The sequence below is a fragment of the Athalia rosae genome, chromosome 4 (assembly GCF_917208135.1).
Source record: "Athalia rosae chromosome 4, iyAthRosa1.1, whole genome shotgun sequence".
In the NCBI taxonomy this organism is placed as follows: Eukaryota; Metazoa; Arthropoda; class Insecta; order Hymenoptera; family Athaliidae; genus Athalia; species Athalia rosae.
Window position 1 is genome coordinate 14,020,964 of NC_064029.1, and position 19,325 is coordinate 14,040,288.

Below are 19,325 nucleotides of genomic sequence, written 5' to 3' on the forward strand. Positions count from 1 at the left end.
CGTCTCGTTATCTCCGATATCTAATTTTAGAAATTGAACGATAAATCCGTGTACCGGAAATCAGAGCTACACATATAATTAATTATTTAATTAGTAAAACGGCAGCTGAGCGGGCTCAATTTGCGCGTATCATATCAGTCACATGGAAGAAATATGTAAATTTGACAGAAGACGCTACTCGACTCCCTATTACCATAATTTTAATCTGACTTTCGTGAACCAAAGGCGCGGAGTAAGTACCATATCTAGAGCTTCACACTGCAACTTGAGTCAGAAGTACAAATTAACCAATGCAAGAATTTACATCAAACCCATACGTTGAATATTCCGCGATCTCGTCAGATTCACGTGGAAAGACTGCAGAAGAAAAAAAAGGTGTGAGCATCGAAATTAATCTGTCCGTCTCTCGGAGCCTTCACCCTGAATATTTCAACCGGTGCAAATATACATTTACATAAATTGCCGTATTAATTTATTCACGAAAAAATTTTACAGCGTCAATGCGGCGCAAAAAGAATTACCGGGTAATGAATGCATTTTCACCGAAACGAATGAATTCCATTCTCACCTCATACTCTTTCGTTACCTACATAGCTTATCCGCATTTTGTACGCTACGCTCGGATACCTCCCTTTGATGAAATTCCGATGGAAAAAAATCACGAAACAAGAAACAAAAAAAAAAAATGGGGAAAAATCTAATGAAAATAAATTAAATTAGAATCGAAAAACCCTTTGTCCATTTTCCTTCGCAAATTGGGCTGTACACCTGTCTTCGATGTTTGCGTATCAGTGGTGAATTTTCATAACCCCAACGACTTTTTTTCCCGTCATCTCTTGTGCGGTGATCTGGCTGAATTGTAGAGCGAAAAGTTACAAAAAAAAAAGAAATTGGAGTACGTAAATTCGGTTCGCGAAAACACGTCCTTTGAAGCTAACGAGGATTTGCATTTTTTTCCCCCGTGTTCATTTTGCATTAGCCTACCTTTTACAGGACTATACAATACGAGCAAAACTTCATTCCGCTTCAACAGGTAGTGCCAATTAAATATAGCAGGATGAAACTGCCTTCAACCTTGCGGTTATTGAGTGTATTAGAAAATGTACAAGTATTTCATCCTCATGGTCGTGATCGCCTATGAGTATTATGTAATGTGTACACGCGTTATATTTTCAATTGTACACTCGTACCGCACCTGATACCAGCTGCATATTTTTCTCTTTTCTTTTTTAGATTAGTTGTTCGCCTCGAGAATAATGCAAATTGTACTTGGTTCGTTTCCTGTATTGCACACAATTATACCTTCTGCAGGCTACATTTAGTGAAAGTACAATTGGCGAATAAATAACTACCGTTGTGGAAGTAGAAGAAATATTTTTTGAACTTGATTCGCACCAAGTTATTCGTAAATATAGAAATGCAGTGTCCCCGTGATTTTAGAATACGCGAGACAGCTTCGAAGCTTTTTTTTGGTTTTGAAGATTTTTTTTTTCAACATTCCACCTCATACCGCGATGTTGAAATTGAAGTAAGGCGCTCGAGAGCGAGTTTTAATTTGTTTGATCGGGCTTAAGTTTTATAGAAAAAAAAAGAAAATTTCTTTCTAATAGAAAGAAACTCGGTGGTGTGGAAGAATTGCCCTGGGTGTTTTTGACTTGTTCGCAAAATGCGGAACACTCCAGTGGATGATTACTCAGCCTTCGGCTATACGATTTACACGGTGTGAAAAGAAACTCCTAATCGTAGAATCGGTTATAAAATTGGTCGAATATAATTCGTAGTCACAAATGAAAAAAAAAAACAACCGAATCAAATGTACCTGATGTGGAAAATTCCACAAAAAAAATTGTGGAAAGAGAAAAGAAAAAAAAAAACAAAACAAAACAAATTTGATGAAATTTCAGGCAGAACTTTCCACTCTACTACATCGTCTGCTTAGTTCTGGGGGATTTGCAGTTTTTATATGGTTTTTTCGTTCTCTCTTTCTCCATAATAAATGTATTCATATATATATAAATTTTTTACTTTGCAATTGCGGCCGTCTTTCCACACAGCGGGGGTCCTTTTAAATCGCCCTATATTTATTTTTTCACCATTCAGAGATTAGGTTACGCGCCACGCTTTGTAGATTTTTTTTCTCCTCTCCAACGTGGATTTGAATTAGTTTTCAACCAAATGAACGTATCTGCCATTTATTTAATCATTCGTCAGATCGTGATTACACTGGCCAGTGGCTAAAAAAAAAAAAAAAAAACCGATACAAATCACGAATATTGCAATGTAACAGGTATTAAATTTAACCTGTTACGCAATTCCGAAGGGAAATAGTACCTAGTTGTGAACAAAAAATGGATACTCCTCATCGGTGAAAATAACCAGCTATTACGTAATAATATTTTTTCCGTTGGCTAGTCGTGTGTACGTTGCAAAAACAATTTCCGAAAAGTGTAGCAACGGGTTTGAAAAAAATTGATATCAAAATTTTACTAGACACGTAGGGGTAAATGTCAAAAGTGTAAGTCCTTGAAGTTGGTAATCTAATTTCGTTTTTCATTTCTCTGAAAATTCTTTTGGAACTTTTGTGCCGGTGTACTACATATGTATTTTATAAGCTGTATATATTTCATAAGAGTCACGTTGCACACGTGACGCACAGTGATTTCATATTTCTATATACCTACTTGAAAACGTTGTGCGGGGTAAATAATATTCTTTTTTTCGATCGAACCTCTCCACGAACGTAGGTACATCATCGCATGTTGAAAATCCCATTTCATTATCTTGATAAAAGCAGAGTAAAAAAAAAAAATTTCAAATAATTAAAAAATGACCAAGCCACCCACATGAATTCGCCGTGTAATTTATAATGAACTTCAGGTATCGCGGGTACATAAAAATCTCCTAATTAATTGACATTGTTATTTTTATCTCATGTTCACATTGATTTTGAATAGATTGGCGATATTATACGCGAGAGCTGAAAGGCACTCGTGACTTTACAACGCGCAAATGTTATTTTTTCTCTCATCTTTTTTTTTTTTTTGAAAATTTTTTCGTGAGCTTGAATTTGAAGAAAAACAGGAGGTAGGTACGCCAAAGGGAACGATCCGCCCATTTCTTGCTATGTATATATAGTTAATATTGACGCAGGCGTAAGATAAATAAAAAAAGAAAAAGGAAGGAAGAAAAAAACAAAGTAAACGAATCGCTGCAGGAGTGGGTGGAATTCGGAGGGAACGAGAATTATTGAAATTTTGAACGACTGAAATTATAGATTTAATCTTACCTCCCTCACTATGTAAATTAGGGTTCAGTGACATTGATCTTTTTACCGAATAAAAAATGGCGTAAAAATGAAGTTATATAGCCGGCGTTTTATTCCCGTCGCCGATCCCGCCACGTGATCGTTCGAGCATGCTAATAAGCGGTGTCTATATGCAACCCCTTGTTAGAAATGTAATCTGTTTTTGGTTGGTGCAAGATACGATGTACATTGTGTATGTATATGTACATGAACGTGCACTTTGCGCTGCTTCGATGCGCAGTGTTCGCCGGATAACACACCGCTTCTGTGGATATGCAAATTCCATTGCGAATGGCGTAGGTGTACGTCTATCGTATATTTTAATATATATATATATACATATACCTACGCAGTTCTTGAAACGTGAGAATTCCTTTTTTTTCTCTTGTCGGGGAAAATCAGGAGAATTTCACCCGCCGGCGGAATAAAAATGGATAGATTTCCTTCTTTTTATTCTTCCCCTTTTTATTTTTTTTTTGTTGATTTGTATGCAATACGCGTCGAGTAGATAGAAGATACGTACGGAGGTGAGTTTAAAAAGTTCTCAGAAATGATAATGCGAACGCCCCCGACCCTCGTTAATATTTTCATCTAATCATATCGAGAAATAAATACCCTGAGAAAGAAATCTTATTTTCTTCACTCTTCAAATCAGATCACAGTCATTCGATATCCACTAATTGGTAGTATTAAATTCAGTTAGAACAGAAAAAATTAATTATACCTCACCCGCGCGGTTCTTTGATATTCAATATAAACTGCTGTGTCGACTATAATGCGAACGTTTCAGGGGATCATTTTCACACGATCATTAAAATTTTTAGGGTGATAAAGAGAAATTATACTATTTTATTTTTCTGAAGTCACTGCGCGGGATTTTCTGCGATGTGCACTGCGGAAGTAACTTCGTTCAAATATCTTAGTTTTGAATAGTGTTTGTACTAAACTCGAGATGACTGAAAGCTGCAAGTACTGCAGTTACCTACCGAGAGCTAAAGCGTCTCGAGTTTCGCAAAGTGAATCTATGAAACATTCATCGGTAGGTAATTCGAGCTACGGTCAACTCCCATTTCAACTATTTTTTAAAAATTTAACCCTCCGGTTAGTTGAAGTGCAAAGTCGGATCGTGCAGTCCGTGATTTTCTCGGGATCCGTGTGCATGCTTGATGATCGTAAAATATATACACGGTAAATCCTAATATAATATTACAAATTAAGGCAAGAAAAAAAAAAAAAGAAAAGAAGACGACAACAAAATTACCGAGGGAGTGCAAAAAGCTTGAAATAAAAAACCAGGGCTTACGCCGATGGCTGGAAGAGATAACGAAATAACGTGTACGATATCAGGATGAATGAACCATAAATAGATATTGTCTGAGAACAGCCAAGGGCGCCGGGTGATGCGACGTAATTTTTGTACTTGGATTTTTTAGTTACATTCGTGACGGTTTCATTAATTTTTTTTCTGTTCGTCGATCGCCTTCTATCAGTTGCGAGCTGAAATAAGCTCATGACTCCGCGATCTGAGAGTGGTGGGTGTGAATATCGGATGAAATATGTTGACAAAAAAAAAAAAAAAATTCGAAGTACACCGTCACATTATAATGAAAGTTTCTTCATTAACGAAGACATATATCATGCCCGCTCTATTTTTACTTTGCGAGCATTATTACCTCCCTTCTTTTTCGGGTTTCCGAGCTTCCTAAGGTTACAATAAAATTAGGGACGTTTATCAACCTCGACCGTTACACTTGTCGATATTTTATCAACCCACGAGGTGATATTGGCTGCTGTGCGGCAGCTTCCCTTCGACGTGATTCTTCAATCTGGAGCATACCTGTGGACCTTTTTTTTTTTCGCAGGCACAGTAGTTTATCAGAAGAAAAATTACATTGAGAAATTTACTTGACATAACTCTTTTGGGGGATCTTTGATTTTTTCTTCTGAAATCGTATTCGGAATTGTTTTTTTTTTTCAAATTTTGTTAAGATTTTCATCCGGTATACACGTAACGTCCGACAGAACCTTGAGCTCTACCCCTTGATGGGGTCGTTTTACTGAACGTACGTTCGCAATTTTTTTTTTTTCAAGATATTTTTCACTTTTTTTAGAACAGCCATGCGCGCAAATATGACGTGCATCGATTAGAAACTTTTCTCAATCTATTAGTACTGCGTAGATCCAATTAGGATTAAGATAAATGTCAATACGTTTAATCGTGCAGTTATTGTTTGACACGGCCAATTGAAAAAACTTCAATTCACTGTTCAACTGTAGTCTGAAATTGACCTCTGAATTTTTTTTTCTCTCAATAAAAACTCTATTCATAATCAGTCTGGTCAGCGTTGATCAAACTACAAGTGTTAATTAAAACACTTTGCTGACCGATCGCGATCGCTATTTATTCCTGTTCTCGGGTTAGACCCGAACACGTTTCCGCCGACCGCTCACGAGTCAACTCGTGTTTCGATACGAAAAAATCAAATAGTTTGTTATTGCGGTAACAATTTTCATTCGAAAAAGAAGAATGAAGAAAAAAATAACTGGCCAGCTAAGTCTGAAATTATAGTTAGTTCAATCTGTGCAGACGTAAAAACACCTCAACTTTTATTTATATAATACTGCGGTCTGTGCAATCGGGTAAGGTTCGCTCGAATCGAAAAGGGATGAATATAAAATATGATAAGGAAAATAAAAGAGAGAAGAAAATTTCTGTTGTTTTTCCTATATTTATAATTTCATTATCTTCCGTTATTATAATTATTATTATCATTATTATTAATAATATTATTTCAACTCAGACTCGTTCATCCAGCAGAATATAATGATCCGAAGCTTCATTTTATAATCTTATCGAAAAGTAGGTGACGTTATGAGATTTCCAACGATCAATAAAAGCGTTTTATAATCGAATAGATATCGAAGTAAAATTGATTCAATAATGCAATGCAATATTGCATAATAAACGTATATAGGTTGTTATTACAACATTGATCGATTCCGTTGAGATGATATTACATCACTCAAGCATATATGCAACGAGTCAACGACATTTTATTTATACTAGCATTGCATTATGCGTAGCGTCACTTTGATAATGGCCTTTGATTTTTTTTCGATTTTCGGGTAGAAAATTCAAAGCTCTTTTTTTGATTTAATCCTAAATACTTTGAGGTCAGGAATCCAAAATCACCCGTCAAATTAATATAACTTTACCGAAATCATTGAGTTATCGCCATTTTGTCATATTTCAGAGTCAAAAATTTGAGAGACCTCGATTAGTCTTGGAGTATAGTGAGGAATTGTAATGGAAATCAATTTTAATAATACTTCATTTTTCAACCAAAAATCAACATTCTTTTTATAGAGTTTCATACGGTATTCTCATGTATTTTGAGCCCAGGAACTCGAATATGCCAACGAAATTGCTCCATTTATAAGAATGATCGAGTTATTGTCCATTTTTTGTTATTTTTTTTCTCGGTCGAGTGTAAATTTAACGATATCAAAACTATATGCATACATATGTATGACGTTTACAGAAGCCAAGTATTTCGTAAGTGCTCGAATAACGCCCTGTTACGCGTCTTCGATATTGTGTACAGGGTGTAAAGGGTGTTCATTTCTACCGAAAACAATGAAATATCTCAAAAATAATGAATTTTTCGGGGAAGAAAAAAAGGAAAAAAGAATTCTCCTTTTACTATTTAGAATGAATTTAGTTTCTCAATTTTTCCCCTCACTTCGATGAAGTACGAGTCTCTGAAAAAAAAGTACGTGGCCTTTTCAGACGTCAGCTATATGAAAAGTGCAGTATTGTTTTTCCAACGAAACCGTGATGAAAGCTTTATTAAAAATATAATTTTTTTTTCAGCCTAAATTCATCGCTCCGAATAAATTTCGTTGTTCAAATTCAAAACGACTACCCTGTACACATTCAATATGTATAAAAATATGTATTTATATGCATAGTGTCTGCTGCGGGTTTAACGAAACTCAAACTGAGGGGAACGCTTTTGCGTCTGGTGTACCTTTACACCTTAATACTTTTATTTTACCGTTATGTGCTTTCGTACCTTTGACCTTCACTTTTCTCTCATGCACCCCCTTGTACACCAGCCAACACTTAAAACTTTTCCGTTAAGACGAAACACCCTCGGTGTAAGCGCTCGTAATAGAAATATGTGTAAAAGTGGGCGCGATGCAGGGTAAAAATAAAAGCGTCTATACCTACCTGCCCTTTATTGACGCTGAGCGATTCATTGATTTCTCTACCAACCCTATATTGACGTATATATTACGTACACGTACATTACACATATTCCGCTATTTTATCAGCATCTGTATCCGTTATACTGTATCCGTAAGAGTTTTATTACGTGGAATATACGCTGCACCTGGTATGCATGTGTGACGGACGTATCGCAATTTCACGTACACGACATAATGTACATAAATATAATCCGTTTTTGGGGGATCGAAAAATTTTAACCATTCGACCAAAAGTGGGCGCGATTTCAATTCCACGCATCGACAAGTTGAAGAATTTTATCTCGTTTAACCTCTTTTAAAATTTAATAATTCCGTATGGAAAATATCTGTCGGAACGTACGAAGATATATGCATACTGTATCTATAGAATTGGTGGATCTGCCGATCTGTGGAGACTTGATATACTCTGAAATATATTTTTAGATCGATGATGGAGAGTTCAATTATCTTTTAGTACCTGTTTTATGTCTAATAATTATTGGGGGCTAAAGCAGGAGCTTTTTTTTGATTGATGGGGTTTAATAACAAGAATTATAAACGAATATCCACAGGATCAAGGCTGTTAAACACCTTCGTCTGCGGGTTGGGAATTTTCAACCTGATTAACGAGGTGTGAATTTTATTCAAAGATCTGAGGGCTGAAATCAGAAACTTTCCAAAACTCTATGATTAAGCAATGTACCGCGGGCGGGGTGATGAAATTAAAATCAACAACCAAAAAAAAGCAAATAATAAGAAAAAAGGAAAAAGAAACTTCTACGTAAATATGGTAGGTATATACACACAGTCAGCATAATTTTGCATTTATAACAGCCGTAAGGTAATTTCCCTCCCTCTGAAGGTTTACTTTCTATCTAACTTCTTTTTCATTCCTACGTACGTACCTATTCTGGTTTCATCAATATTATATACGTATTACGAGAAATTTCTCATTATTTCGTATGTTAAATGCCAATTAATGAAAAAAAAAAAAAAAAAAGGTAAAATTCTGACAGATATAATATTTTTACAAGGATATTTTATTCTGAAAATATCACGCTCTCCCGTTTCAAAACTATGTCAACCACCACTTGAAGTATGTTACTCTCTGGTATATTATACGTGCATACCTCGGTGCATACCTACCTCATATCATTCGCCATGATTAATATGTTTCATTTACATGCATATTATGTATATAAACACGTGTATGTGCTCCTCATTTTACGCTCGCATGTTCGTTCACATATTCTGGAATTAGACGGAGAAAAATTAATGAAATATATTAATATGATACGTGATTTCAACATTTTTTATCGGAAATTTTTTACGCTGACGGAATTCGGAGGGATAGAAAATAAACGTTCATTTATTTGGTTTTTTTCTCTGCGTTTTGTGAAGAAATGGGGTGATCACAGGACGTGCGTTGTTGCGTGAGAAGAAATGAATGGAGAGAAATGAGATTCGCGGTGATTGGATTTCGTGTGAAAATTCTCCGTGGAATTCTTCTATGGAGTATCTATACTATACGTATAGGTATCACGATGAACGTATATGTATATATACGTATAACCTCACAAAGCACGGGGATTCGATCATAAAATTCTTGAAAATTTGTAGACGAACTTGGCAACTCCACTGGAAATAGGAATGGAATAGAAATTTACTGCTTAACGGAACGCGATTCAAGGATATGGGATATGAGATTTTGATTGTCGCAGATATCGCGAGAAGACGAGTTCGTATGATAATTATCATCCCGTCCTCCATTCTATGGTCTTATCTCACAGTGCCTCATTTTTGCGTTATTCTTTTTTATAATCTTACGCTATTTTTCCGAAGGCGAATGTTATTATCATTCGTACAATTCTCATCAGATTTACACATTTTTAAGCATCAACAGCATTTCGGTCTTACGAATATTGATTTCGTTCGTCCGAGAATGAAAGGCAATTAATTTTTCTTCCTTTTTATTTTTCTCTCAAATTTGAATAAAGGAATTGCCCTCAAACAATATCCTGCTTCCGGGCTTATTGTTTTCACACCGAATAATTAATCTTTTTCGCGTTAAAAGAGCCAGAAGACCGAGCTGTCTTTTCCAATGAAAATTGCACGGTGTATTAAGTACGTAGTACATCGATAAGCCAAAATGTGAAGAACAAAAGGTGAAAAGGCGAGGCAATTATTTTACACGAACGGACCCCCGTGTCGAACCTGTTGGTGAATTTCTTGTGCGGACGGTTAGCACTCAATCAGCGAATAATTTGCGATTCTATTCATTTGTGATGTTTGCACATATACTTCTTTGGATAAAGATCAAATGGTTTGATGGATCGGTTTTTTTTTCCGATAGACGAAAATTTCAGTCTGAAAAAGTTTCCTCGACTATTCATATTTTACTTAATGTATTTCGATGTACGATTATGTGACACGTGTCTGACACGAGCGTGACATGACGTGAAATTTTCGCCATGGAATTCCCAAATTCAAGTGATGGTGATTGACACGAATCCCAAACTTCCTCGTACATACACAAGTTCGCGTCAAGGTAACGAGATATGTGATAATAATACTACGTATATCCCTTCTCAAAAATGGATTTTTCATCGCGTCCTCTTCATGTAAATCACATCAGCCGTATGCCGCGCTATAAATTGTACGAATATTGTTATTCGCTACCGCGAGTAAAATTTCACCCAATTATCGAAGAAATGTGGAAATTATGTAAAATTTCGCGTTTATTTAACGCCGTGAATGAGGTCACGGATATTTGGTATATATATATAGTATATGATTGCGAGTATATAGGGTGTGTGAAGTGAATGAACCGAACCGCGAGTTAAACGCGCGCGGAGCCATTTTCGCGAATGACATTGCGAAATCGTCCCAAAAAGGCGAACAAACGGAAACGAAGGGCTTCTCTTCAGGGGTAGGACGGATTCTATCCCGTATCTCACACTTTATATATATCTAGATCATATATATATATATCTACTCACCTCTTCTTCTTCATCATCGTTTCGTTCGCGGGAATGAAACCCTAATAACGATCCTTATATATATTCAGAAAATTAGAACGACGAGAAATGTCAGATGCAGGGAAGAAACACCTATTTTCGTCTGTACGGTATACGCACTACGACTGAAAACCAGTCGTTCTCACCATTTATTTTACTTCATTCATCGCGATAATAATCATGACGATAATGACGATGATGACAATGGCTTTCGAACCAACCGAATATGAACCGAAATCACTGAATTCTCCATTATCCGTACATGTCATCGCGTCTTCCCCTGGAGTAACATTGAACAAGGAGAAAAAAAACTTAAAGGGTATTTATATCCGGTATTACTTCACACCCCCGTATATCATACTTATGCATACATATGTGCATGCACACGCAGATGTATTATACAACAAAGCATACAATTTATATGTCTTTCATTTATCAGGGGTATAATTCTTTTTTGTCCTTTCCTGTTACCATATTCACTCGGGTAAATAGCATGTAGCACCTTACGCTCCCCATTTTGGTTATTTTTTAATTTCTTCTTTTTTTTTTTTCCTCACTCTCACACTTTCCTCTTTGACACCGGGAGAAGGAAAGTTTCCGTTGTGTAAACTCCGAATAAAAATTTCATGGGAGATACAGATATAACGTGAAAGCAAGTATATAAGGGCTGATGTTGAAGGCGTTCAGGTTGACAAAGGATATCAAATATATATATATGTATATAATGTGTATTACACGTACTATATATGGATACAAATTCGGGCAGCCTTGATATCGGAGATGTAATATGTACATTCCGGTAACGAGGATTAAAACACAAACGCCCTCGCATGATACGGTTATTATACGAAAAATTATATTCTTCAATATCATCAACTTTTTAACGTGTACGTATAATCCTCCAGCTTTCTCGCGAGCGAAACGGAAGAAAAATCATGTGATCAAATGTGGGAAAAGAGACAGAAAGTAATATAGAGAAAAAAAAAAAAAAATACAATTATGTTTGAAAAATTGAGAACGGACGAACGTGTATGTACCGTATATGATGATATTACCTTGACTTGAGAAATTTTTCTCATGAATCCTAACTCGATACCATGATTTTTAAAACAGACAAAATTGTTTCCAGGTTCCTTTGAAGTCCTTGGAATTCTACCCTCCGGACTTCATCACTGACGTTGTATCGTATAATTGAAGATCGGAGGAGCCAGGTCGTGATTCGTTCACCCCCGCAGTTCGGGTGACTGGAGTTCATTCTCGGACAAACATCTGAAAAATCTGAGACTCTCGGGGTGAGGAAAATCGTTCTGATTTTATTTTTTTTTGTTTTTTTTCCTCTCTTTATTTTATTAATCTTCATTCGTAACCCTCGGTGATTTCAATCCGATCAAATTAACTTCCGCGACGGTGTTAATTCTCGCCAAATTTTATCACCCCCCCCGACCCAAAGCGATCTCGAAAAGCAGGGAGATGAAAAAATACGAGGAAGTTGAAAAGGATTAAGTTCTACCCGAGATGAGAAAAAAAAAGAAAAAATTCCGATCCTTCTTTTCCACGGCGCGCGTATATGTCTAACAGAGAAATCGGCTAAAAGCGCATATATTAATAAAATGAAATATCTCGATCCATCTTCCAACGCAGGATCCTTCCGGGCAGGCTCAAGGGTTTTTTTTATTTCATCACCCGAACCAACATTAGGTGGTTTGACGAGGGAGGAGATATTCTTCCTTTTTATTTCCTTTTTTTATTTCTTCCGGAGATTGGTAATTCGGTTTTGAGCTATCCAGTCAGGTTTAATCTACTGAGAATTGCAGTCAAGCAATTACGTGCTATGACAACATCCATGTCCCAGATTAGTATTTGCTCGGGAACTGTATATAGTTATATAAATACCTGTGTATAAGCATGTAGGGTTGAATCGGGCGTTGAGAGATTTATCCCAGGAGATTACGTGGGTGAATGTCGTTTGGAATCTTGAGTATTCGATAACTGCAGAAGGTCTATACATATAGCATATATACGTAAATATATAAACTGTGGGTTATAAAGATACGAGAAATCATGGTTTGCACATTTACCATATATGTATACCTATCTATATCAAATTTCGGTCGTTCGTAATAACTCAATTACGTGTATATCGAAAATTTGAACCAACTTACACCCGGTATTATAGGTATCGCAGACGTAATACGTCAATTTTCCGAATTCGCTAATGAGAAGGTTTTACCAAATCCGGAGTCAAAAAGTTAATACCCATTGCACCATTATTATTATTATTCATAAGTAAGTGGCAGCGTCAGAGGCAGAATTAATTAGAGAGATTTTAGAATTCGTTGTAATTCCTTTCCTTTATTCTCGTCATCGGATCAATCCTGATTCCGTTAATTTAGATTTCTATTTGAATGGGTACGTATAGTCGGAATGCGGGTTATTCGGTATTACAGGTATGTTTTAGACACACGAGAGGGTGACCCTTATATTGGTGAAATATCTTCGCCAGCTGACTAGATAACTTAACCCTTCCGTCAAACTTCGAGGAAGGGATTGTAGTTTTTGTTTGATCGAAACTTTTACCTCACTGCATATTCTGCGCCGCCAATATCAACGATCAAGTTTTAGTCCCGGTCTATAGGCTGATAACGGCGTACGGAATCTATATCCTCAAAATCCATCCAAGGCAACGAAATTAATGCATTTAAATATTTTACAATTTGTCTCGTCATAAATTCGGCATACGGTCGATTTTTTTTCACTACAAACAAGATCGGGAATCGACCCCATTGTCAATTACCCATCTTTCGGTTCTCACTTCACAGGCGTGAATTTTATTCGTAAATTTTTTCGTCGTTTACTTTCGCGTTCTTTTTATCATTTTTATTTTTTGAATCAACGCCCTCACATAGAATCTTCCAATTATTTCCTCTGCAGTATATTCCAACTCATCCGACCGAACGCGATGGCGATGGTCCACTTGGAAATTTTTTTTCCTCCCCTATTCTTTTTTTCATTTTTTTTTTTTGTTCGGTTTTCTTCCCTCCTCCTTTCGCTCCCTCGAGATTTTTTTCTCACGAGTTACGTAAACCGGAAGGTACTATAAGAACAAAGTTTCCGATATCTCCGCTCCACTTACTGTGTTAGAACTAAAAAGTTACCGCGGATTCAGAGGGTTATACTTTTCGTTTGATGAAGGGGGAAGAAACCGTGTATACGTATTTTCAACCGAACTTAAGTAAAGGGCGCGATCATAATTATTATCATAAGTTAATTCTCTATTCATTTCCCGACATTCTTTTCACTCGAATACGCGAAAGGGTACCGTACACCGAACACGAAAAATTATTCGGGGTTTCACGTGGGATGAGAAGAAAAAAAAAAAAGAAAAAATGAAAAAAACCAAGAACTTTTCGAACGGTTCTTATGATCCGACATGACGCGACGGCTTATGCGTATTTTTATCGGGATAAATCTCTTTTGCGAATTATCGCGAATTTTATAGACTCTTTTATTCCAGCGACTTTTTTAGCGGATCATGAGAACCGGATTCCAGAATCGACAGGATCACAGTCGGTGTATACATATGTCACGTTTTAATTGGTGGATCTCACCTCGTAATGAAGTGTAATCACAGCGAGGTATCAATACGCATACGTTGCGAGTTTAGTAATTGCCATTCGTGGTTCCGTCGCCAATCTGTAGGTACCTCACTAACTTCATAATTATAATTGATCAACGACCTCGATCTGTATCAAAATTAGAAGTACGTAACTGCAGGGAAGATTCGGGTGGGTTTTGAAATCAGAGTTCGTCGAGTGAACCAACGAAAATTTTCATCACGAAAATCTTACGTTGCTCTGGCGATTCGCGTCTCGAAAACTCGATGGTAAGTTTTTTCAGTTTTTTGGGTGTTACGAATAAATTAAAATCCAATTAAATTTCCGCTGCAGTTCCTACGAGATAGTAAATTTCAGGGAACAACAATTATGAATAATATACCACGAGGGTGTAGTTCCACGCGTACCGCATATTACACGTCAACGCGGTTGTTATCTCCGGTTATATCTGGAGTTGAATAAAAAAAAAAAAGTGAAAAAAAAGCAAATGAAAATTCGAGCACGACTTCGTCAGTTTTCCGTAGTCTCTCAGGTTTTCTTGATACAGGGAAAACTAAAATTGGTTGCGCGATGATCGAGGTGCAGCTGTTATAATAATTCCGTCTATAGGTATGTAAATCACCATAGGTTATTATATCTATACCTTAGGTACAAAGGCTGGTATTAAATTGCAAGTAAATCATTCCCTCGCTATGGGGAATAATATGCAATTACGTTTCAATTAACGGATCAAAACTTTCAGAAGATTACAGAAAATTGCACACTTGTATGTATAGTTCTATGTATGTCATACACATGACACGTAGTATGTACTTGACGTACATGAACACCATATAGTTGGTCTCTAATTTCATCGCCATTGATCGTTGTGAATATTAAAATTTAATTTTCGTACCAAAGAACGAAGTAAAAGTTTTTTACAATCGTTCGAGTACAAATGTACACCAAATTGAATTGAGAATAATATAATCGGTAGAAAGTTTTCTGATACCTGTTGATAAGGTTCATGTCAGACGTGATTAAATTCGGATTAATCCTTGCCAGACGACGGAATGATATCAGGCCAATTATATCGAGAGGTAATTACCGTTCCAATAGTCGAGAGAATTATTATTCCGATCTAGCGGGCGCACCGATTTCACTGCGAAGTATTAGGGGATGATTTCGAAGTACGGGATCGTGTGTGTCGTCGAGGCAAAAAAATTCAAATATTTTTCACTCGATTCGTTCGGTGTTCAATTTTCAATATTTCCGCGAATCTCACTTTGTTAAATATAATGTATAAAAGTTGTTTTTTTTTTTTCCCCTTTCTCCGATTCGCTCAAAACGAGCGTTACGGTACATCGCGAGCGACGTACAGGTTCCTTTGCCCAGGGTTTATCCGAGGAGAAATAAACGAGGGTTATTGTTTTTGAAATATAGAAAATTCTTTCCTTTCTCTCTCTCTCTCTTTTTTTTTTTTTTCTTTGTAGAAAGGATATCGGCTGTTTGCTCGAAAAGAACGGCCATCATTTTCAAGGGTTTCGTATGATCGTCGACCCTGACATACGAGTCAGAGAAGAAAAATCATCTCCTATTCTGAAATAAATCAATGCAGATAATCAACGTTCGAGGACCCTCGGGATTTTTGGTCCGTGAGATCGGGGTTGATCGATTCGGTCGATACATTAAATTCTTTTAATATTGTTTGGTCGTAGTTTATTCGGATTCCATGGAGTGCAGGCTTTCCCCGAGCTGCAAAAATACTCTGAGTAAATATTAGCGGGAAAGTTTTTCCCGCCTCCGTGGGACCCAGCCGCACCTACTTGACCGTTGGTTATTTGCAGTTAGAAAAATGACGATGTCTGTTTGCTTCGAGAATTGGCTATTGTCTGGAGGGGAGCGGCGATATCTTTCTCTCACTCGCGGATCGCGCTTCGCATGACTCGAATTTGATACTTCAAATTGTTACGGAGGTATCATCCTGGCGGTTTCCAAGTTTTTTTTTTTTTTTTATCTCTATCGATTTCGATCGATCGATAAAAACGTGAAATTTTTCGACGGGTGTAATTTTCATTTCGAAATAGCTACCGCCTTTGTCTCGCCGGATACGAGATCGGCTCTCTCGTCAAAGAACGCGTTTCGATCCGCCTCACACGCGGATACGATGCATGGAATCGTTGGAATTCGCTCATAATATTGTACAATGAAGCGCTGTAATATTCATGCGTTGGATATAATTCGTACGGTTTGAAATTGGTCCGTTTGATAGGAGTATATTATACTTATACTGTCGCGCCTTACTTACTTACACTTGAATGCTTTTGATCTGACGTTGCCTACCAGGCAACTGTGCTAATCAAATTAAGCAAATGTAATTAATTGTTACAATGTTTCATTGATGTCTGTTTCTCAGGGACTTCACAGTATCTTCGAACTCGCGTATACAAGGGACCGGGCTCGTTTGATACCCGAAATCCCTATAGAAAACGTCTTAAGAGGGTCCGAAGCGTAGTGTTTACATATAACTGGCTAATTAATGATGATTTTCCTAATAGATCCACCTTGAATTCTTTTTCATGTTCGTCAAATTCATAATCAACGTTAATATTTGGTATGCTTATATGCATTTTGCCCCGTATCCATTCCTCATAGAATTAATCTAGAATTGAGTTTTGGCATCGGTCGCACGGTTTAGAATATATATCTTCTTTTCATCCGACTGCAAAATTCGTACTCTCGTTCCATTTTTCTCTTTTTCAGTCGTTTCAGTTTTCACATGAATAAGGATACGTATGTACATATATATATTTGTTCAGCGAGGGCGTCACATATTGTGACGTCGATTCTGGGGGATCATGTTTTTCGGGAGAATTTTTTTCCGTAATAAAAGGTCTCAATCCCGCACTTGACTAAAAAATAAATGCGCGCACGTATGCGAACATACATACGTGGGTGTATGTATAACTTATATTTTATATTATACGTACAGTGCAGAACTCCCAAAGGTCGTATATTTCGTGACAACGCTATTCTACTACCGAAAGCTTTTCGATTCCCGAAGGATGCGTGTAACTCAGGAGACTGCAACAGCCGCACCCTATAAAAGTAAGAGGGATATAATTTAACGGATTTTTTTCTCATTTTGTTACATTTTTTTAGTTCTTTCATTTGAATGGGGTGAAATTTTGATGAAATTGAAAATTTTCATTTTTCTTTCTCCTTCCTTGTTTTTGACTGTGCGGAAAAAAAAAAAAAATATATGTCAGGTACCTGTTTTTACGGGACTCAGTTTTCTTATTGAATGAAGGAAAATTTTTGATGGATCGACGGATTTACACGGTCCTTTGCTCGGATCGATCAAATATTTGTGCTCCGGTGGAAAATAGATTGGTAACGTGTGTGACGTCCGAAAATCCGGTTTCGTTTCACCGATATTCACACGTCCGAGCTGAAAATCTTACAAGGTTTGCCCACCCCATCGGTCAGATTTATGATATTCCTTATCAAATCCGGGAGAAATAATTCACGTACGTTTTTTTGACAGTTTACGAAACGAAAAAAAAAAATCGCCGAAACGGGCGAGCGTCTTTGTCGATTCTCAACTCTCGGAGAGAAGCAAATTCTAACGGTCCACGATTTATTGGGCACCCTGTTTCTTCTGTTTTTTTTTATTTCTCTTATTTCCGCATCAGGATCAGGCCGGGAACAATTTGGCCAAATGGATTCCCAAGGTTTCGAAAAGCAATGAGATGGTAATGAGCGTTGTATACATAAATATACATACGTATAATATACAGTTCAGTCGAAGCTATTCTACTTTGAAAGAAAAAAAAAACCCGTCTCATTTGTCTGCCAATAACGTTTTTGTTATAAATTTTGCAAATCCCTCAGGACGAATCAATAGGTCTTTGCACAGTCGGATTTTTTTTTTTTTTTTCGTACTCTCCGAACGATTAACCGGCGGGAGAGCTTTACGGATCTTTGATTAACGACGCTGACGTGTGAATAACATTTCTAGACGTTATACGTTATTATTATGAGGATAGTATAGCGTTTACACGTTCCGCTGGATCTGGGTCAGGGGGATGAAGATATGCTTGTGTATAATTAATGCCAAGTTGATACCGGGAAAGCCGATCCCCGTGTATATAACTCAACCTATTAGCTGTGCGATACGCATTCTGTCACGTGACAGGTGTCATTTGTATTCACCAACAATATGGTACAATGCGCGTGGGTACTTTGGTGGATTATGAGTAGTTTAGTTCGATGTAGATAGTAACTTTCAAAGGAATTCATTAAAAAAATAGGCAGGCAGGTCTCTGGGTCAGAAAAGATTAGAGGAAATTATTCGTCTTTTTTTTTCCATCAATTTTATCTAGCCACATCCCGCGTATCGTCGCTCGACGACAACTGCGGCACGTGTTGCATTTTCTTTTTTTCACAAAAGCCAAAACCACACGATGCGATACGAGCTCACGCTGTTTTAACTTTTCAATCAATATACCGTGGATCGAATTCAGAAATTTTCCCCCCAAAATCCCCATGGGAATTTTCAATCCGAAAACACACATCGCTACGTGTACCGTAGATGAATAATATGGGGTTTGACAATCCGTGTGTACACATACGTTCGATCTGTACGTACATATCCAAACTGCTGCAAATTCGTAATACTATAGATTATGCCTTGTCACGTTTTTCTCATCCGGAACTGTCAGAAAATAACCATCTGTAATCCTGTATTCAATCCTTGTTGCGCCTAATCAATAAATGGCACGTCGAGGTGGTTCGCCTGCATGCTTACCCGTGAGTGTAAAATGGCAAAAAAAAAAACAAAAAAAAACGGCGGATCTGAAAAAATAAAAATGAAAAAAAGACAAACGAAGGGAAAATGTATCTTCCGATCCGTGTACTCGACTAAATCTCCATTTCGACTGATATTCTGAGATGAATCTGAATTGTCAATAAAATTCGACCCACGTGTTGTATATTTTTCATCCTCGAGCTCCCGAGATATTTTCATTTTTTTTATTTTTCTTTTTGCAACAACAAATAAATAAACACAAACAACGAGCCTGCTCCACGTGCCTCTTGTGCGTTTCATCTCCTTTCTGATATCCGCTCGGAACTTGAACATTGAGGTGTATAAAGACC

At 37.0% G+C, this 19,325-nt stretch overlaps 1 protein-coding gene across 7 annotated transcripts in view; it reads left to right on the forward strand.

Annotated features, from left to right (window-relative positions):
- Nucleotides 1-19,325, forward strand: part of LOC105693568 (B9 domain-containing protein 1) — a 61,600-nt gene that overhangs the window by 28,391 nt on the left and 13,884 nt on the right. For 5 of the 7 annotated variants that reach the window (XR_007277939.1, XM_048653622.1, XM_012413596.3 and 2 more), the window contains one exon: nt 11,702-11,864. Coding sequence is in view for 3 of the 7 variants with exons in the window: in XM_048653622.1 (XP_048509579.1) it covers nt 11,702-11,711 (10 nt within the window). In the remaining 4 variants the exon portion in view is untranslated. Of the gene's footprint in view, nt 1-4,324; nt 4,344-8,127; nt 8,346-11,701; nt 11,865-19,325 lie in introns of those variants that run through there. The other 2 variants (XR_007277937.1, XR_007277938.1) reach the window with 2 other exon arrangements.